At 38.3% G+C, this 21,146-nt stretch overlaps 5 protein-coding genes and 1 pseudogene across 9 annotated transcripts; 3 read left to right on the top strand and 3 right to left on the bottom strand.

Annotated features, from left to right (window-relative positions):
• Positions 1-2,109: 2,109 nt before the first annotated feature.
• On the top strand, positions 2,110-5,436 carry LOC104799143 (mediator of RNA polymerase II transcription subunit 19a). 3 transcript variants are annotated; one of them, XM_010521522.1, is made up of 7 exons: positions 2,110-2,370; positions 2,893-3,018; positions 3,423-3,610; positions 3,855-4,091; positions 4,215-4,274; positions 4,428-4,561; positions 5,130-5,436. In XM_010521522.1, the coding sequence occupies exons 2-6, from the start codon at positions 2,991-2,993 to the stop codon at positions 4,476-4,478; spliced, it is 564 nt and encodes a 187-aa protein (XP_010519824.1). In that variant the 5' UTR covers positions 2,110-2,370; positions 2,893-2,990; the 3' UTR covers positions 4,479-4,561; positions 5,130-5,436. The 3 variants fall into 3 exon arrangements, with proteins under 3 accessions (XP_010519824.1, XP_010519822.1, XP_010519823.1); XM_010521520.1 differs by having other exon boundaries at positions 3,321-3,610; XM_010521521.1 differs by having other exon boundaries at positions 2,110-2,381; positions 3,321-3,610.
• Positions 5,437-5,500: 64 nt separating this feature from the next.
• LOC104799141 (pre-rRNA-processing protein las1) lies at positions 5,501-9,132 on the bottom strand. The gene is made up of 8 exons (XM_010521519.1): positions 8,844-9,132; positions 8,182-8,273; positions 7,986-8,060; positions 7,738-7,844; positions 7,566-7,621; positions 7,098-7,272; positions 6,555-6,845; positions 5,501-6,445 (listed from the first exon to the last, which is right to left on the bottom strand). The coding sequence occupies exons 1-8, from the start codon at positions 9,021-9,023 to the stop codon at positions 5,577-5,579; spliced, it is 1,845 nt and encodes a 614-aa protein (XP_010519821.1). The 5' UTR covers positions 9,024-9,132; the 3' UTR covers positions 5,501-5,576.
• Positions 9,133-9,453: 321 nt separating this feature from the next.
• Positions 9,454-13,971, bottom strand: LOC104799137 (geranylgeranyl transferase type-2 subunit beta 1). 3 transcript variants are annotated; one of them, XM_010521515.2, is made up of 12 exons: positions 13,625-13,971; positions 13,300-13,321; positions 12,392-12,578; positions 11,816-11,869; positions 11,581-11,734; positions 11,245-11,361; positions 10,963-11,029; positions 10,725-10,873; positions 10,282-10,415; positions 10,090-10,188; positions 9,910-9,985; positions 9,454-9,827 (listed from the first exon to the last, which is right to left on the bottom strand). In XM_010521515.2, exons 1-12 carry the CDS (start codon positions 13,758-13,760, stop codon positions 9,733-9,735), a joined length of 1,290 nt encoding a protein of 429 aa, XP_010519817.1. In that variant the 5' UTR covers positions 13,761-13,971; the 3' UTR covers positions 9,454-9,732. The 3 variants fall into 3 exon arrangements, with proteins under 3 accessions (XP_010519817.1, XP_010519818.1, XP_010519819.1); XM_010521516.1 differs by lacking the exon at positions 13,625-13,971 and having other exon boundaries at positions 12,392-12,598; positions 13,300-13,386; XM_010521517.1 differs by lacking the exon at positions 13,625-13,971 and having other exon boundaries at positions 12,392-12,555; positions 13,300-13,315.
• On the top strand, positions 13,785-16,841 carry LOC104799138 (annotated as a pseudogene).
• A 208-nt stretch (positions 16,842-17,049) lies between these two features.
• Positions 17,050-19,063, bottom strand: LOC104799140 (lysine-specific demethylase 7A). The gene is made up of 3 exons (XM_010521518.1): positions 18,962-19,063; positions 18,101-18,358; positions 17,050-17,269 (listed from the first exon to the last, which is right to left on the bottom strand). The coding sequence occupies exons 1-3, from the start codon at positions 18,977-18,979 to the stop codon at positions 17,219-17,221; spliced, it is 327 nt and encodes a 108-aa protein (XP_010519820.1). The 5' UTR covers positions 18,980-19,063; the 3' UTR covers positions 17,050-17,218.
• A 1,396-nt stretch (positions 19,064-20,459) lies between these two features.
• LOC104799136 (splicing factor 3B subunit 6-like protein) lies at positions 20,460-21,096 on the top strand. Its single transcript, XM_010521514.1, has one exon. It carries the CDS (start codon positions 20,520-20,522, stop codon positions 20,892-20,894), a length of 375 nt encoding a protein of 124 aa, XP_010519816.1. The 5' UTR covers positions 20,460-20,519; the 3' UTR covers positions 20,895-21,096.
• Positions 21,097-21,146: the final 50 nt, after the last annotated feature.

Here is a 21,146-nt window from a genome sequence, read left to right as displayed (position 1 = left end):
GAATCCAATGCATTAAATGAGGTGGTTGGGAAACTAGTTGTTGGAGTTGTCTTGACGTTGCATTAAATGAGGTGGTTGGAAAGCTAGTTATTGGAGTTGCCTTGATGATGAAGCAACTTCCTTTTACTTGGTGGCTTCGATCCAAGGTGGAACTCGTTTGTGGAACTCGGTTTGTCATTGTCTTTGCTCCATGTATGCTTCCGTTAAGATTTTCGTTTCGAGATGTTGTTGGGTCCGATGTCTTCAACTTGAAGAATATATATATAGTGGCGGACGTACGATATATGAAGGGTGTGGCCACAATCCCTCTCTAATTTAAAAAAATGATGATTTTGACATAAAATTACAAAGAAAACTATCAAATGCCCCCATAAAAATATCATTTGATTTTATAAAATGATAGGTATAAAATGAATGCCCCCACTTATATTAATTTTTAGGTCGCCACTGTGTGTATCTATATATATATATATATATATATATATAATACCATGAAAAAACACGATGCAAGATAAGAAAAATTTGATTAGTGGAGATATTATTAATTATAGAAATGTATAATAAATCCATGTTAATATAAATTGATATTATACTTTGATTATATTTTAAATATATTATGCTGCAAATATAAAAAATAAATTAAAACACAAACAAAAAAAGTTTTTGTTTTGCTTCTCACAATTTTAGTGTCCCGACTTTTTAATTTATTGTTTTCACCTAATCTTTTCTGGTCAAAGCCAAAGGGGCGTCAATCATCATTGGAAACATGAGGGGGAAAAGGTAAATTTCCATACATGAGTTGTTTCCAACTATAATTTGGAACTTCTCGTGTAACTTATTGCCAATATATACACACACACACATATATATATATATATATATATATATATATATATATATAAAAGGGATATTTTCTTTTAATAAAATATAGGGAAAATGCTTATATATATGGAGACAACAGCTTCTTCTTCTTCTTCTTCGTTGTCTTAGTCGGGCTTCGAACCCAAGCTGAAACCCTAATCTATAGACAGTGATAATTTTGTCACCTCGCCGGAATTATTGTCGACGACGACAAGGACGGCGGCCGGCGCCGGAGACTATGAGAGCTGAAGTGATCGACAGGAGACAACCGATCAAAGGGAACCCGATTGTTCTGGACTTTCAAAACTTCCAAAAAAAAAAAATATCTTCAACTGTTAGTCATCACCGGAAGCTGATGTGGCAAATCGAAAAGTTGACTTTGACGTATGTCATTGCCAACTCATCTCCAACGTCAATAAATTAATTTTTTTTAATCAAAATACATATAAACGTATATATACCCGCATATATAAACTCATATATCTACATATGTATATACACATATGCATACATATTATTATATACACATATAACATTCATATTTATATTCATACATATTCATATATACATATACATATATATGCATTTGATTTGTGTGTATATGTATGTACTTTGTCAATTGTTTTTTAATTTTGATATATGTATATATGTATGTTTGTGTCTGTACATATGTATATGTATAAGTACGCGTGATTATTATATGTGAATATATATATATGCATATATGTATTTTTGTAAATTTTTATATTTTTTTTAAAAATTTAATGACGTGGCCAATGAATTCGCCCTGAACTTGGTGTTAGAGCCAACTTTTCGTTTTGTCACATCATATTCCGATAATAAAATTCGTCAGTTAAATAAATGGCGTTTACAATCAATTGATAATTTTTCAAAGTCAAATATTGAGTATTTATACGAAAGAATTGATAATTTTATATTTTTTCTATTAAATTTCAAAATTCAATGTTAATGCATCAAAATCGGGTAATCTTTCTGGACTAAATGTTTTTAGGTTATACACGATTCCGTATTAATACGTCGAAAAAAAAAAAATAAAGTATAAAATAAATAAATAAATCCTTCCCTTCCACTAATCTTCGGAACCAGCCAGAGGATTTCATGATAGGCTAAATTGTTTTAATATATGTATGTATGTACGTTTACTCACCATTCATATGGCGTGTTAAGCACACGCGCTAACGTTTATATATAATATAATAGCTGAATTTTATCAGAACAAAAAAAAAAAATTGAAATCTCAATTTTTTCCCTCATTGGTTAAGAAACAACCAGCTCTCAAACCCTAACTACTTCCTCTCTCTCTCGAATCTTCTTCGATCTCCGTCTCTTCTCAGTCACTGCGAATCAAATTCGGGCGGGAAATCGGATACCGAGAGCAATACCCGTTTTTCGTCTCTGCAATTTAGGGTTTCTACACCAGCGCGCGAGATAGGGGCGCGTTTCATGCGGTGACTAGAGCTGTGGAATGAGATCTGGCTTCTGAAACGTGTATGCCGGTGGTTTGCTTCTGCTTCGATTCCTGTTTTTATCTTGGAGTTTTCCCCTACTGTTCGAATTGAATCCGCGTTCTGATTATCTTGGTTTTTTTTTCGCTTGGAAATTGTGAATTCCCAATCTCTTTCTTGCTCGAATTTGCGTTTCGTCTTTGGGTTTCTTGGAGATTATGTCTAATTTAGGGATTACTTGTCTGTTAGATGATTCTTGTTACCTTTCCGAAAAGAACAAAATCGGAAGAAACTTTCTTGCTGACCAGATCCAAAAATGCCAGGACTTTGAATAGTTCGCATCGTCTGGTTTTCTGTTTACTAGTTTTTATTAATGGAGCGCGTGCCAGTATTAATTCGAGCTCAAAGGGTGAGGCTAATTTAGATTTTTGCTAATTATACTAATTCAGATTTTGGAATGATAAATGAGCTAGTGGTAAGTTATATCTCGTGGCCATTGTATGGCTTGGGATTAGGTCGGGTGAGACAGAGAGTATCTAATCTGAAATTGTTTTTCGCATTTCAGATTGGTTCTTGGCATGTTAACGGTTCTTTGATCTTCTCCTATTGTTGGCTGTAAGCTGCTGTTGATAATGGTAAAACAGTTTGAGCATCAATAACCAAATGGAACCTGAAGGCTTGAAATATGGAGGTAAATTTGTTTGAAAGTCTCACATTTTTTTGGTTATGGAGCATTGGAATTTTGTGTTAACATGTAAAGTATCTCCTTGATTGGAATATGATGTAAAATAATAAAGAAAATAGCATATGGGAAAATGAAAACTAGATGGACTTTGTCCTTGCAATAACGTTATTTCAGAATGTTACCTGCTTCTGAATTTCAGCATCTTTTGATCATTCTCGTTGGAGAAAAAAATGCATGAAATGTTTGATGTTTCATATTCCTTTCTGTTTGCCTTCTTATATTACCTTGATGTCAATGAACTGCTGCAGGTCTGAGAGAATTGTGTGGCGCTTTCGATCTTATTAGTCAATACAAACTGTTGTCACACCATGAATATTTTTGCAAGAGATCGCTTCCTGTGTCACTTTCAGATGCACATTATCTTCACGGTGTTGTGGGAGACACAGACATAAGAAAAGGAGAAGGGATGCAATTAGATCAGCTTATTCAGAGTGTGTCACAAAACCGTGATACTATTGCTCACATCCAACCTTTTGATTTAGATGAACTCCAGGAGGCATTTCAGCTACATGATACAACTCCTATTGAATTGCCTCCTGTAAGAATCCCATGATTTTTAGTTTTGTCACACTTCGCATGGGTGTCAATTTCCAATTCTATCCACACTGAACTAGAATACATGACCAAGTGATGCATGTTCTTGTAACATCCAATTCTTCGGTTGACTGAGGTTTATATCTGGATGACGGTGAATGACATTTAAGTACATGACGAAGATGATATTGCATGGCATGAGAATATGAATATGTCTGAAGTTTTATGAGTCTGTTGTCTTTTTTCAGGGAGAGAAGGGAGTTCCTACGGTTGCGTCAAAATCAAAAAGCGAGTCCAAAGATATGGAGAGGAAACATAAAAAGCACAAGGATAGAGATAAGGATAAAGATCGGGAACATAAGAAGCATAAGCACAAACATAAAGATAAGAACAAAGATAAGGATAAAGACAAGGATCGAGACAGGAAAAAGGACAAAGGTGGGCACCACGATTCTGGTGAACACTCTAAGAAACACCATGAAAAGGTAAGAGAATTCCGTTTGTTGCTGATGAAGTTCCCGCCGCAGGAGAATCTACATTTATTCAGTAGACTGTTATTGTATTCTGATTGGGTTTTTGATGTTGTTTTTCTCTCACTAACATTTCAGAAAAGAAAACACGATGGAGATGAAGATCTCAACGACGTCCACAGACACAAGAAAAGTAAGGTAATGATCACGCAGGGTAAAACAGGTTTTTATTGGTTCTATCTACATTGATGTTCATAAAATTTAAACTCTTCGGCCACTGTTATTTGCAATCTGGTGTACCTCATTCTCTATTATATATAATGATTTGGCTCCCAATTGTACTAATTGCAGCATAAGAGTTCGAAGCTTGATGAGATGGGTGCAATAAAGGTTGCGGGCTGAAATGGCAGCAAAGTATCATTTTGTGCTTGACACCCGAGTAGATGTAATGGAGAGTTTTAACTCACTGTAGACAATTTGATTAGGTAAGCATCCATCTCTCCGTCTCTTGCATTCATCTTCTTTATTCTGTCCACTCTCACAAGTCACATGATTGAGGTGTGTAGATTGTTCATGGGCCTGGTTCGTGGAACACACATTTCTGTCATAATTCTTACTCTGCATAGTGATTGAATCAATAACTTGTTTGAGAAAATGGTTTTGTCATGGCAAAGTTTTGGTAAGAGACTTTTGAAAATCACTATTTACTACCCGATATTACTGTAGCTATCCCCATTCAATTCCCTGTCCTAAATGCGCCTTTGACATCTATAGACTATAGTAGATAACCATGAAATGAAGGCCACAGGTTTTGTTTGATGTGGGATCATTTGGTGGTGACATTGGGATGCTGGTTGTTAAGAAAAACAATCTTGGTGTTCATCTATAATAGAAACATAATTCTCATAAGAATATCTCAAGGACTGGATCTGTTTTTCTCATATGGGGGTCATCTATTCATTTGCATCAGATGAGGATCTCATTCATAGGCCTTGAATCAAAGACTTGCTTTTTCTTCATCATGTTTCTGGTTGGTTGGTGTGGTTTTTGCAGGTTAATCTCTAAACATGTAATGAAGAAGGTGATGGGGTGAATTCACTCCACTAAGCGAGAGTTTGTCTGAAAGATTGTATCATAGTTGATCTGATGTCATATTCTCTCTACATTTTGCCCTGGCTTATCTTATTTTTTCCTTTTCTTCTGTGTATAATTTAGTACTCACAAGGAGTGCAATGTGTAATAAATCAATTTGTTAATCTAATTGGTGTCCAGGAGAACTCTATAACATAAGACACCTTAATCTATCTTTTGTGTAAGGTCCTAAATCTGTTGTAATAAAAAATAGGTTGTATTTGTCAAATTCTGGCAACGTTTGTATCTATATGAATGTAGAGAAATTATAAAAATAAAAAAATAACAAGAGCTCATGCAAAAAAAGTTCTTGGAAACAATATAATCATCATTGGGGCACAAAGCAAAAGAAAATAAAAATCATACAATTTATACCAAAATTCTTACAGCAGATGCAATTTCCAACAGCTCTTTCGTGTTCACCACCTTCCATTCACCACCGATCATAAGACAGCTTCCGCTTTCTTCTATCAATAGATTATCCTCATCATTAAACATTGCCTTCTCTTTCGATTCACTTCTAGCGTCCATTTCGCCTTCTCTATTTGATTCAGGATCTTCCATTGTCTTCCTCGCTCGCTTAGTTGTTGAATCATCCAATAGCTGAATCTCGGCTTCTCGTTTGGTGCTGTCACTTTGTCCCGCCACCATTGATTTGGTCTGAGTTTTCTCGGTTGCTTCTCTGCAGTTGAGAAGAGGTAAACGGCCAGAGGATCCAATGACACGAGGTAACATACCGATAGGACAAGGATTCCAAGTCTTGGGCTTCACCCATGTCTTTGGAACTCTGGCATCTGTTTCTTCTGTGCATTCAGATTTCTTCTTCGACAATTGAATCTTGACAAACTCGAGTTTCTTGGCTGCACTATGGATCGACCTTTCTTGTTGGAAGAGGGTCTCATGAGTTGTCACAAGAGAAGAACACCGCTCCAGAGGAACATCCATCCTGGGTTTATGAACATAAGCAAGTTTTATGAGCTTCTCCTTCCAGACACGACCTCCCACGAGCTCTGCTAGTTGTAAGGCAGAGTTTGCAAGCTGGTCATGCCCACACGCTGACAAGAGCAGACATTTACGCACGAGTTCCGTTAGGAACATGTTCGGTGTTTTCCCTTCAGAAGTACTGTTTTTCTGAAAGTGCCTCAACCCCCTGAGATGACCCACAAGCCATGCAAGTAAGACTGGAAGCTTTTCAACTTTGGATACATCTTCCGTCGACTTTGATTCAAGACCCCATTCTGAAAAAGCAGATAGAGAGAAGGCATAAGACAATGCAAAAATGTTGAAACGGGGTTAAAATTGAGATCCTAAATGAAGTCAAAGTTAAGATTATACATGAATACTTACCGGTTTCATAACTTTTCTTTTCACCATTTTGGATCATATCGAGGGTTGACTTGAGTAGATTTAAAAGTAACTCTGGTTCTCTATTCGAGAATTCCATAATTACAGGCTTCCATTCATCCAGAAAACAACTGAAATCTTGGTCCGGCTCGTTCTGGTTTAGAATTTCGGCTGACTTTGAAGAATTCAAGGCCTTGAGCAAGAATTCAAGCAACACCGATACAATTTCCGAGGGGAAAGAAGAGTATAACTCAACAAGGCCAGTCAGGATCTTCCTTATCTTTTTCTTAGAACCTGAAAGTTATATAGCGTCCAAAAGATTAGCGCAAGAAACTAGGGAAATGCAAGGGAAGTAGCAAGAGGCAATTATGGAAACGAAGCAGTGTAAGCTTCACCAATTTTTGAAGGAAAACTTTTTAACAGTGAAGAAAACCCAAGTATCTTCTATGTTTTCTCATGAAATTTGAATGGTGGGAACAATGGAATCTTGAAGTTCGCAGTCGATTTCATATGTATAAAAGAGAAGAGACATTTTCTCTTACATACATTTTTCTTTGACCAAAGCAGAGTCAACTTGAGGGTTTTGCCTGAGTTGCAAACACAAAGAGAGTTTGCGCAGTTTAGATTTGATTTCTCTTCTGATGTTTGCAGCGTCATCTTTCTTGAAGGGAATTTGGTTCTTCTGTGGCTCCCAATAATAAGATTTCAACCATTCAAGTGCCTACAATGACCAAAAATTGCATACAAGCAGTAGTCATGATATTTATCCTCATGAGAAGACAACAAGCCTATGTACTGTACTGATAGAAAACCTATCATGTACCTTAACAAGGGCAATCTAATTAAAGATGCTTTCCATTTGATAGAAAACCTAATGTCAACTCGAAAATTCTGGCTATGTTGAATCTTTTTAATGTGCAAGCCGTTCAAACTATCATGTCTGGTAATAATTGAGATAAAGGAGATAATAATTTCTAAAATGCAGAATCAAGTTGAAAAAACAAAAAAGTGTACCTCATCTGAAGCATCTCGTAGAACTGAAAGCGCAGGAAGCTCACGGTGAGAACCCTCTACAATCAAAAGAATAAACTCAATCTGTCAATCATAAATAAAATATAGCATTTAAAATGATCATGCAAGATTAATGGAAAAATATGTGCTGCTTCTATTAGTTGAACTTCATTACCATGACGAAGGTCAATTAATTTACGTGGGATATTGATTGCCTTAGCAGCCTCCGCAATTGAAACTTCTGTCCTCCTCCTCGTCTTCTCTATAACACAGTTCACAAGCCTTCAGGACATAAGGACAGAGAAGCTGTATAAGTGAAGGGACGTAAAATATACACTGCTGCTATATTTGACTAAAGGAATGGCTACCATAACAACCACAGAATAAAACTGGTATTAAAGAGAAGTGAAAACACATAATTACCTCAATATTCCCATGCAGTATAACATTTGCAATAAATTTTCTGAATATAAAGCATCTGCTGGTTGTTTTTCCCTCCTTTTTTTTATCATTAAACAAGAGATGAGAATCATGAGATAAGAGCAAGAAAACAATAACCAAACACTATTTATTGGAGAAAGTTCAAGAAACCCAAAGATCACAGGCTCGAGAAGCTTACGTGACAAAGCCGTCTTTCTGACGAATTTCAATGATAGATGCAGTAACATCAACAGGCGCTGGAAGAGACCCTCTACTTCGCCATGTCATAACCTGAAATCCAAAAAAACATTGATTGAAAACGGTACGGAATAGCATTTTATCTTTACCAATAACACGAACACCCTTATCATCTTATCAATATGCTCTGAATCCGCCGCAAATGAGGGAATAATTTCAACGCCAAACGATATACTCTTCTTCCTCGTGACCCAAACCACAGAACAAAAGAACATAAAAGAATCACCTGCTACGGATTTCCATGAAAAGACCGTTTCCATTCTTACCTTCTACTTACAAAAGCTAATTCAATCAACTTAAAGAACTCAGGGGAATTATTTTTTTTTGTGTTGTATTGATTCTTGCCTTTCCTAAATTGAATTCAATAACTTTTGTAGAGCATTTGATCCCCAGGAACCACTATCCTTTGAATCCCATTTGAAACTAAACAAAAGGCTCGTTACCTAAACTCAAAGGCATCCATCGACTTTCCGGGAAAATTCTTTTCCTTAAACGGAAAAGAGAAACTGATCGTAACCCCAAAAGAGAAACCAACATGTTTTCCTGGAAATTTTAGTTCGGCATCGAACAGTAAACAAGGGAATGATACAGCAAAAGGCTTACCCTTTCTAAAGCAGAAGCAACTCTATCAGAAGAAGCCGAGAACAGCGACTCCCTGACAGAGTCCCACTCGTCCCAGCTCAACCATGGAACCGGTTTGCAACCATCCGATGAAGTTTGCTGTGGATCCTGATCTTCGAAAAACGAAAAGAGTTCGGCTTCGATTCCTGCAAGCGGATCCATAGAAAAACTGCTGCGAAGCTGTAGGGTCTGAATATTTCAATTCCAAATCAAGCAGAAGAACGTGAACCTCAGATGGGGTTCTAGGGTTTTAGGGAAGTGGAAGGAGCAGCTCTAAAGCTTCTGGCTGAAAAAGAGCATTCCGGTTTAGATATTTAAATAAACCCGAAACGGGACAAATACCGAACCGCCTAACCAAGATTAACCGAAATAGATTTACCACGTTTGCCCCAAAAAGATATTTTCTTGTTCAAAACTTCATTTAGGGTGTAAAATGGGCTAGACCGAGTCTCATCTAGGAAAATTTTAGTCCAATCCAACCTGTTTTTAGCCAGCCAAAAATATATCATTTTTTAAAATTCATTATTATATTTATATCTCTTTTAGATTCAATTAATTGGATTGTAAAAATTATATATATGTCTGAGTCGAATGAAGGAAGGTCTCTCAGATATTATATTGATAAAAGCATCTCCAAAGTAACAGACAAATATGCTACCTTTGTTCCATTGACAAATATTACCGTATTGCGAATTTGCACTCTTCCACAAAAGGAAAGGGCATACGAAAATTCAGAACTTCCTACAAGAACAGTCTAAGAGAAGAGAACATTCAAAATGATGGTCTCTGGTCTATCTCCCCTGTGCCCTGCCTCACTGGCAGGACATCTAGGTCAAACGCATCGGATCCAGACCGATACGTCGAGGCGAAATCATTTGCCAAAGAAGATTCTGTTGATGACATCGACGGGCAGAGCATAGGCGGGATCGATAGTTTTGATTCCCGGGTATTCAAGGAGTGAAAGCCCTGCACAAAAACATCATGAATTCACCCCCGGCTTATGTATAAAACATGCTTACAAGGAATGGACATGTTAAACAGTTGATACCCGCAACTCCAAAGTATGTATGGAAGACGTCAACTGCGTCGTCGGGTCTGTCTGAAATGCCTCCATTTTCCATGTCCTGTCAAAATTCCACATACACCGAGTCAATCCATCTGAAACTTGGGGAAAGGCTATAAACATTTAAACCATGGCAACTAAGGGTTTGCCTTGTAAGAGATTGACCTGGCAGTCCAAGATGAACTTGACAAGCTTTTCTTTGTTGATCCAGTGAACTCTATCGATCATGATCAAGCTCGATAGCACCCACCAAGAATAGCAAACCTGTTAAGAACGATTAGTCTGCGTTAGAATGAGGGGAAGCGAGATTTCTGTTTTAAGGAATCTTCTTTTGGATGCGTTCATTCCAACACCCACATCAGGGAGTTTCTCGGGTCGTCCATTTAGACCCCCAGACTTGACTTGCCGTTCACATAGCCACCATCCGAGTAGGTCCTTATCAACATGATGAAGATTCCCGGTTATGGCAAGAGCACCCAGGCAACAGAAAACTGCAGTTATCGAAGATCGAATAAACAATCACAGTTCTTTAGCATCGGATTTTACGTATGAAACTGACATAAATGAATGTAATAAAGCCACTGAGAATACGTTCAATTGCAGAAACTATCACCTAGGGGTATAATAGCAGCAGCATCTCGATTATAAAGACGTTCAATTAAATACCCAGTAATGTGATAATCATATGTTGAGGGCGGAGTCACTCTCTTTAGACTCGGGACAATCATTCGAGTGCGAAAGCAACAAACCCGTGGTTTAAGCATATTGCCGACCAGAATCATATAGGACATAGAACATACTTTGTCCTGCATGCGACTCTGCCCCAGGGGTGCACCCAAAACCACCATCTAGATTTTTGCAGCTCACAATATAATCAACTGCCTTCTCCACATTGATCTTATCAAGGCATTTCAATATGGCAAGACAACATATAGCTATGTATGAGAACCTACAGCAAGTGAATGAGATTTCCCACAGTCAAAACACCCACTGTTAAAGAAAAAAAATGCCTCGACAGTGCATGATAAGGAAGAATACCGTGTATCAACTTCACCCCACATATCTCCTGAAAAGGAGCCATCTTCGTTCTGCAATCCAGTAACATCTAACTTCGGGTCAAGGCAAAACCTAATAATATCTAATGTAAGTAATATGCCAAGTGTTTTTTTTCCTTTTCTGCATTTTACTACGACAATTCTTCACACTACTTGAAAACTGTACCATTACTGTCTCGTGAAGAACAAAAGTTTTGGATGCAATAAACAAGTCCCACAAAATACAGAAGTTAACAGTAACAGAACATTAAATGCCAAAGGATACAGCTTGATACTTTCTCAACATCAAGTATATCTAGCTTGTCAAAGAGGGCCAGGATTTGAACAGCACTAAGTGTATATAAAATATGTGGATCATGTCCAGTATTACCAGCAAACCCACCTGCACGAAAAGATATCCCTCATCTCAAATTCTGGTGAAGTGATAACCATATTTTAAATCCATTCTGTTACATTGTGTATACATATTCTAAAACACTCAATTCCCATTGCCCAACCCATATATCATCATTTCCATTGTTCTTTCTGACAATTGAAAATGGGCAAAACATGGAAGCTATACAGAAGAGAAGCATGGCAATATGATATGCATTCCACATACCGGACTCATGCTGGCACTCCATGACCCACGATACAACTTCGTCTTGAGAAACAGAATCTAGCTTTCCGAGTAAGTCTAGAGTGGTCAGTCCCCAATATGCACCATTCATTCTCAGATGGTCCATCACCACAGACTCAAAGCTATCATCCTTATTCTGGTAATTTGATCAAAATTAACACAAAAAAAAAAGGACAAACAATGGTAATAGTTGAAACGAAGATATAAATTGTACTACCTTTTCTGCCATCAGAATGTAACGAACATGCTTGTCGGCTACGAGCGCTCCCATCTGCAATCCATTGTTGATAATTGATTCAGTACTTTTGTACAAACAGAACAAGAATGATACCAAGCTTAGATCTCATCAATAAGTTCTAATTCTTGGGCAAAGATCATTCATTCACACGGTGCTAATTGCTAAAGCCTCTAAAGAATCACCTGCTACGGATTTCCATGAACAGACTGCTTCCATTCTTACCTTCTACTTATAAGAGAAGTTAATTCAATCAACTTAAAGAACTCAAGGGATTTTTTTTTGTGGAGTATTGATTCTTCCCTTTCCTTAATTTGATTCAATAACTTTTGTAAAGCATTTGACCCCCCAGGAACCACGATCCTTTGAATCCGTTTTGAAACTAAACAAGGTTCGTTACCTAAACTCACAGGGTCCATGACTTTCCTGGAAAATTATTTTCCTTAACGGAAAAGAGAAACCGATCGTAAACCCAAAAGAGAATCCAGCATGGTTTCCTGGAAATTTTTGTTCTGCAGCGAACAGTAAACAAGGGAATGATGCAGTAAAAAGGCTTACCCTTTCTAAAGCAGAAGCAATTCTATCAGAAGAAGACGAGAACAGCGAGTCCCTCACAGAGTCCCACTCGTCCCAGCTCAGACATGGAACCGGTTTGCAACCATCCGATGACGTTTGCTGTGGATCCTGATCTTCGAAACGCGAAAAGAGTTCGGCTTCGATTCCTGCAAGCGGATCCGCAGAAGAGCTGCTGCGAAGCTTTAGGGTCTGAATATTTCAATTCCAAAACAAGCAGGACTAAGTAATGTCAAGTTGGGTTGACCAGCCCATTTGGGTTATTAGATGAATTGTTGGTTTCTTTGGGTTCGGTTAACCCAATATTGATAACTAAATGGGTTGATCAACCCATACAAACCCAACAAAACCATTTAGGTTTAGAAACATTTTTTGTGACTTCATGTTTTGATCGTGTTACTTACAGAAAATATAAACTAAATAATATATAAATAAAAAGAAAGAATACTATGTGAAAGCTCTACCTACACATACACATATATACAATATGTAGAAGACATATTCAACACAAAACAAAGAAAATATGTATTAGAACTTCTGGAACAGGAAATCAAAAGTTGCAACAAAATAACACAAATCCCTAACGTGAAAGAAAACAATCAAGAATGTCTGAGAAGAAAGCAAATAGAAATGTAAATGCATTATAAAACTTGAACTCTATAAACAAACAAAACCCAAAAATTAATTAAAACAAACCAAAAACCACATAGTTAATATAGACGTTCTCTGTGAAATTTCATCGAACAGCTTCTGAACAAACTTAAAATTTGGGTTAAAGAGGCAAAGCAACCAAACAAATCCAAGGAGCAAACAAAAGAGAAACACTAAGCACTAAAGGCAAAACCGACCTCGAAATCCAAGAAAATCAAGCCAAAATAGAACAGAAATCCTACCCCTGGAAATCGGTCTTCGTTGCTGGAAGGACAATAACCAACGGTGCTATTAGAGGATGAGGCTTAGATAGAGAAAGCAATCTTGAGCGAAGAACAAATCGATTTCGGGTTTATCTGGGATTTAGGTTTATTCGAAAGTTTCGTTTTGCAGATTTAGAGTTTTCGTAAATTTGTGTTTGTAGATTTGAGTTTTGAGGGATTAAATTTGTGTTTTGGGTTAATTGGGTTTATTGGGTTAAAACCCACTGAACCCATTAAATAATTCTAACCCAAATTTAATTTTCTGTGGGAAGTTCCACAAGAACGGTCCAAAAGAAGAGAATACTGAAAATGACGGTCTCTGGTCTATCTCCCCAGTGCCCTGCCTTGTCTAGATCCAACGCATCGGATCCAGACCGATACGTAGAGGCGAAATCATTTGCCAAAGAAGATCCTGTTGATGACATCCACGGGCAGAGCATAGGCGGGACCGATAGTTTTGATTTCCGGCTTTTGGAGAAAAAACTGAAATTGGCCAGAGAAACCTCGAATTCAAGTCGCTGTCTTCTTCTTCTTCTTGACAGAGAGCTCAGAACGGTATGATGCAGAGCCCGAGAGCCAATTTGGAATGACAATGAAACTCGACTACGAATTAAAGCTTGTCTCTAAATCGTTGAATCCTTTTTTCTGCAAGTTTTTTTTTTTTTTTTGGGAGATTTTGCGGGGCATTAATTTTTTTTACTTCTTGGGCTTGAGACTAATTAGTAGGAGCGTACCAGCTGGTTCAACGGCTTAACCAAGACATTCCGGTTTACTCCGGTTTTTCAACTGTCTTTCAGCGTACCAAGTACCAACCAGTTCAACGAGTCAACCAAGATATTCCGGTTTACTCCGGTGCAGATATAAAAAATAAAACAAAAGCAACACTAATCATTTTGATCGAAGAAGGCGAGGATATACCTTCGGAATCATTGTGGGGAGCTTCATCGCCTCATCAATGGCGTTTCGACTTGTGGATGGATTCTTCTTTGTCTTCTCATTCTGTCTTCTGCTTCCGTCTTTTTCAATTCCCGACTCTGCTGAACAGGTCCGTGTTTGGTCTTCTCCATTTCGTGGTTCTCTTTCCGGTAGTTGAAGTGGCTTGGTGGCTATTTTATGTTTTTTTTCCTCGAGAAAGTGAGCTTGAGGAAAAGACAAGTGTGTTGAAATTTTTGGAGTTTAATATTCCTTTGTAAATTCCGATTTCAAGTGTCGTTTGTATGAGTTTACGCTTGATCATGTCTTTTCTCCAATTTGTAAATGTTTCTTCTGTTTGTTTCTCAAGAAAAAATGTCAAAGATAGGAGAAGTGCATAGTTTCTGAATCGCATCTTCATATGGATGAATATATGCCATAGTAAAGACAAGCTATGTTATTAGCTTGTTCTGGAAACTAACTGCCAAGATGATCATGATTTGGAATCTCACCCAGCAAAGAGAATAATTCAAGCATCATTTGATTTTTGGAAGATTAAAAATCAAGTTTGTTCACTTGTATCTAATTTTTTATGAGGGTTATGAACTATTCTGATGGATTTGGTGTCTTGTGCAGTTTGCATCGTCATGGTTTTCATGTGGCAATTATCAAGTGGGATGAAAATGTTTCCAACCATAAAGGATCCTTTGTAAGCTAAGAAGAACTTGAAAGAGTTGACACCTGTGAATTTAGAGATAGATGTACTTGATTTAATCTTCACAGAAGACCCAGTAAACAGCTAGAAAGCCAATATATATAGTGCCCATCTCTGCGTCCTTCAGTGGTAATTGAAACATATGTTTCATTTTAGGTTACTGGAAAATATGGTTTTACTTTCACCCATATTGACACCTTTGTTAATTCTAAAACAAGATTCTTGTTTGATAATTGCAGCTTGAAGGAGAAGCCACTGCTCAAGCAATTCGTTTGGCTCATTTTGTGAATACGCCTCTCTATGTTGTCCATGTAATGAGTATCGATGCAATGGAAGAGGTTGCAAAAGCTCGGAAAGCAGGTTTTGGAATACAACACTGATAGAACTATTTTTTGTTCTTTGATTGAATTATTATGATAAATGTTCCTCACCTATATGCATGCTATGAATGAATTTCAGGGCAGAAGGTTATTGGAGAGCCTGTTGGTTCTGGATTATTCCTTGATGATCATTGGCTTTCACATCCTGGTTTCATAACTGCAGCCAAGTAAGAAGAAACATCATCTTGAATTTTGTTATCAAGTAATGTCAACCATTTCCTTTTGGTTTTTGATGTTTTTTAGTAATGTCAATATTTAGGTACGTGATGAGTCTACCTATTAGGCCAGTAGGACATGGGACGGCCTTACAGGCTGCCTTTTCAACAGGAGTCCTTCAGGTAACTTTTTAAGCATCTGGGGTGATCTCTTTCCATCAAAAATGAAAAAGAGAACTTTGACACATAGTAGACAATATCAGAGATCTTTGTTCTTTGCATTTCTTTAGATTCTCACGCAAAAGCAAAGTTTGAACTTTGACACTGTGTTTTCATTTGGTTTGTAGCTCGTAAGTACTGATCACTGTACCTTCAATTCTACGCAAAAAGCTCTTGGCATTGATACGACTTCCGGAAAATTCCTAATGGTGTTAATGGTAATGGGAGACCAGTTCTTGCTTTTTGTGCTTACGATATGCGGGTGGTATTCTGGTTTAGTAAACTCTCTTAACATGTCCATTTATAGGCCTCGAAGAACGGATGCACCTGATATGGGACACCATGGTGGTAAGTCCCATTGGACTTAGACTCGTTTCGTTATGAAGCTTTCTAATTGGTTTTGCCTCATGATCCAGGGATCTGGCCAAATATCCGTTACAGATTTTGTTCGAATAACAAGCACCGAATGGTATATGATCTGCCGCAGATTCATTTGATATTTAAATCTGCTTCTGCCATATGTGGTTGTGTATACACTATGACTTGAGTGGTTAGGATATAAGTTTTATACTCCCATTTGCTAGCAGAGCCCTAGAATGTCTAAAACTGAGGGGATTCCAAATGATTTCAGTGCTAGAATTTTCAATATTTATCCAAGGAAAGGAGCTGTTCTTCCTGGCTCAGATGCAGGCATGATCATACTGAATCCAAACTCAAGCTTTGAGATCAGTTCAAAGTCTCATCATTCAAGGACAGACACCAATGTCTATGAGGGTACAAGTGGAAAGATAGTCCTCGTTACCAATTTATGTGATTGAGGTTCAGTTAGTCAAATAATTCGAGAGAGCCTCCCATTATTTAGTTTGCTATAGCAATTATCCCTATGAAGAGCAAAGCTTTTTCATTCTCAATAACCTCTTTCTTGGCAAAAATATCGTTAATCTCAGGGGAAGGTCGAAGTGACAGTAGCCAGGGGAAGAGTTGTGTGAGAAAACGATGAGTTTAAGGTTGTTTCTGGCACTGGGAAGTACATAGAAATGCCACCTTTCAGTTACCTTTTCCATGGAATTGACAAGTCAGATGCTAATTATCTATCTTCTCTTCGAGCCCCAGTTAAGTGCTCGAGATCTGAAGTTTAAGGTGCGGGTACTTGCATTCTCTCATTTTATACCACAAAAATTGCACATATTCATTATTTGAATCCAAGATGGGTCCAGAAACGTGGTGAATAATGTATATATCTGCAGATTTGACCTCAAATTAACTTGTGATTATAAAATTTGTCATCTGAATTATGATTCTTTTTATGTAACTTGTTTTTTCTTCTTTATCTCAGAATAAAGTTGGCGGAAAAAAAAAGGTGGACGTCAAATGTATATACCAGGAAATTCTTTGCACAGCATGCTCAAAGGTTACAGAAACTTTACACTTTGCCTTTACGCATTGAGACATGTCTGTGTTACATTCTTCCCCTTTACACTTTGCCTTCAAGAAAGCTTGACCTTCGAGAACAAGGTCTAGTACGGCCTGATACAGCAATTGATGTAGGTCAAGATCCTCTTTTTCTTCTGCATGGGAATCAAAATAGGAGTATAAGAGACTAACACCATACTATGAACTTCTGATGAAAAAAACATTATGCTATTTGGCGCATTTCATGTATTCTTTTTTTTTTTGCATTCTGTCATTTCTACTCTTATCCGTTTCCTTTTTCGCTTTGTACGCATCTACGTCGATGGAAAGCCCGATCATCTGGTTTTAATCATCCATTTAATTACGGGAGCTATGCCAAATCTAATATTAAGAGTAGACATCATTGACCTTAACTGAGAATCAAGTGTAAATATGTAGCTCACGTACTTGCATAAACACATAACCTTTATCTTTTAGTTTCCAAAGCTTATCTTTTATGTTTATTGTTGCTTTTCTGTCTAATAAATAACTGGATACATGTATTGTCTGTTTCCTAAAAGATTTCAGGTTTGCCTCATTCTAGTAGGCCCGACTCATGCATTAGAAAGAAATCATTACTCGCTTCCCTCTCCATGTTGAACAGATTTGCAATTCAAGTCTCCAGCATGGATGCAAGAACACAAGTAACCCAATAAAGCTTTAAGAAATCATTCCTTATGTTTCTATGCCACTGTGCGATGATCCATGCGCCTTGTCTAAGGGGAAATGGATCATCCACGAGGTGCATATGGCTGATCAACCAAGGAAGCTTACACTTACAGGTACCCAAATCATATAGCCTTAAGGAGAACATGAATCATTTAGGGTTATTTTAGCGAACCAAGGAAGTGTGTTCACTTGCAGACATCATGAATTCCTTATCATATAGTCTTATGGGAAACATGAATAGGGATTTTGGCGAAAAAGGGGGCAGGAAGTCTTCTTACCATGACAGGTTCGTCATCTTGGGATTCCTGGTGGTGCTGATGTTGGTGATGGAGGTGCTGCTGGTGGTGGTGGTGATGGCGACGGGCATGGACATTGTTCATCAGTTCCCGTTCGCTTCCCAGGCTAGTGTGCCTAACATTGGCCTTGTGCTGCTTTCTGTTGGCACGAGCTTGGGAGAACACCACTGAGTAGTCAGTGGCTACCGCCGAGTTTTGGTCCCAAGCTCCGAACTGTGGAACCGGAGCCCACCTAACACTCTGTTAGGCATGGAGATAAACATTAGACTAATCTAAGCAGATAAGGCCTATGATCTCGTTTTTAGAGTTCAGGGAGAAGAGACAAGGGATTTTTGACTCGTTGCATCCGTTAATTTCCCCATCAGACTATGTTCATTAATCGACGCAACAAGAGAATCCGTAAGGTATTATTTTTTTCAATCAAGGCTTTTCTTGGCCTGCCTGAAATGACAAAAGGGTCATGTGTTTCAATGATTTGAAACCACAAACAGAGTCTGCTCAAGTGTTCCGTCATCCACGGGGGATGTCTTGGTCTATCAATCGGTAGGATTCTGGTAGAATCTCCCGGCATATTAGGTACAACATCGACCAATCACATACTAGTCGATGTTTCCATCAGAAACTGCATTCCTCCCTACAATGAAACTTGGAGCAACCAAAAACGGTCACTCACCTGAGTCCGAGACCCAAGGAGTCTAAGCAGGCCAAATCATCATCAACACATAAAAACCAAACACACATATAAGATAACAACGCAGATATACATCCGCACATTGCGTTCGCAATAAGGCGAAAGAAGAAGGGGTTCGGGAGAAGGAGATTGGAGAGAATAATAATACATGCCTCCCTCTTCTTGTCCATATTCGCCTCTTTAGGAGAAGAGGGGGTTGGATTTGGTGAAACCTAAAGCTGCACCTTCCCTCAACTCATAGATCTATGTATTCTTCAAGAGGGTTTTATATTGAGAAAGAGAGAGATTTGGTGTTGGGAGGGGTTTTTTTGGGAGCTTTTGCTAAACTTAGTAAATGTGAGAAAAGCAATGGTGCTCCCAACAATGTGGAGGGAACAAAACTGCAATGTCCTGTCTGAATGGTTATGGAGAGGAAAGTTACAGAGAATCTGATGCAGAATTTGAGGTGTGATTGAGATATTCCCATAAATTTGGAACCGTAGTTATGTCGTCTTCTACTTAATTTAGGATCTTTTTTTTGTGATTCTTTTTTTTTATATTAGCAATACATTCGCCAACACATGAAACATATAAAAGTATTTTCCTTGTAACTTGTAAGCCTCGAATAGGTTCTGGTTAGATTGCTAGACTTATTCGACACCATTCTCAAAATTTTATACACTTGTAGAACATGTAACGTCATTCACACCTTTTCAATTTGTCTTTTATGCATTCTTTCTTGTAGTAATATATATATATACACACACGGTTTAGTCATGGATTATCCATGTGTAAAGATTTGGATAATTTCATACGTTATGGTTCTTAATAATAATTAGTAAGATCATTAGACATGACATGACGCTAACTAAAAGTTTGAGCAATAACGGAAACGAAATAAAACCGTCTATGGGACCAATTAGGGGTGGGCACGGACGGGTACCCGGACCTTTTAGAATACCCTTATCTCGGTCTCGGTCTCGTCGGTTTTTCAATTGCAATGTCTCCGTCTCTATCTCACAAAATCCGGGTACCCGAATTTCGGGTACTCGTGACACGAGGCCGGATACCCGTGAAACCCGAGTCCATATAATCCAATTTATTCTGTTGTTCGAAATATTGGCCATCGCATTTTATGCTCCACATCGCCTGTTACCCTCGGTTCCATCTTCCGATGTAGGACGAATAGGAGCAAAACTCAATTGTAATATGGACCGTATCTAAATGGGTCGAGGCCCACAGACCGATTGTTAAGATTATTTTTTTAAGTTTATTAAATATTAATGGCATTTTTGTAATGTTTTTAATGTATCGGGTACCCACAAGATAACCGTAACAAAATTTTCAAACTCGATTCCGAATCCGAAACTCGGATTTTCCGTCTCACCAGACCCGATCTCTATCTCATTGACTCACGGATAATGAGTCCTCGGATATCCGCGAGATAGAATATCCAGAAACCTGTGGATCTCGGGTAAAAATGCCTAGTCCTAGGATCAACCATCAGACCGGTTAATATACCGACGCAACCCGGTTTAGTAGCTGCGTTAGGCCCGATACCGCTGTTCACTTAAAGTCTTAAACACCGTCATTTGTATAGAAAGACGATTTTGCCCTTCCTTCTATCACCGCCAAAAGATGCGCAGCGGGTTAGAAATTCTCTCCCCTCATATAAATTTTCCCTAGATTTCTCAGCAACCAAACACCCCCGCGAGGAGAATATCGTGAACCATGACGACAATCAGCCTTCGCAAGGGTAACACCAGACTTCCACCGGAGGTGAATCGCGTGCTCTACGTGCGCAACCTTCCATTCAACATCACGAGCGAGGAGATGTACGACATCTTCGGCAAGTACGGTGCGATTCGTCAGATTCGGATCGGTTGCAACAAGGACACTCGCGGCTCTGCTTTCGTTGTCTATGAGGATATCTACGACGCCAAGACCGCTGTCGACCATCTATCCGGTTTCAACGTCGCGAATCGGTACCTCATCGTGTTGTATTACCAGCAGGCGAAGATGAGCAAAAAGTTCGACCAGAAGAAGAAGGAGGACGAGATTGCGAAGATGCAGGAGAAGTATGGAGTCTCTACCAAAGACAAGTAAGAGAAAAACAAAAAATCATGTTTGATTCGAGTGTCAATGGTGTTCCTGTTACCGCTGCGAATTAGGGTTTAATTTGGGGATGTGCAGTTTGTATCCGTATGTGCTTGGTAGTGTTGTTAAACTTGTTGGCCATGTGCCCTTTATATCTACCAATGAATGAAGTACGATTTTCAACTCTAAATAGTGATTCGCTATTGTGTTCTTTTTACGAAATTATCTAGTTTGGGACCGAATTGCTGAAGATGGGCAGCT

The sequence above is a fragment of the Tarenaya hassleriana genome, unplaced genomic scaffold, assembly GCF_000463585.1.
Source record: "Tarenaya hassleriana unplaced genomic scaffold, ASM46358v1 Cleome6, whole genome shotgun sequence".
Classification (NCBI taxonomy): domain Eukaryota; kingdom Viridiplantae; phylum Streptophyta; class Magnoliopsida; order Brassicales; family Cleomaceae; genus Tarenaya; species Tarenaya hassleriana.
The sequence above is the reverse complement of the archived record's forward strand: the minus strand, read 5'-3'. Positions and strand labels throughout refer to the sequence as shown.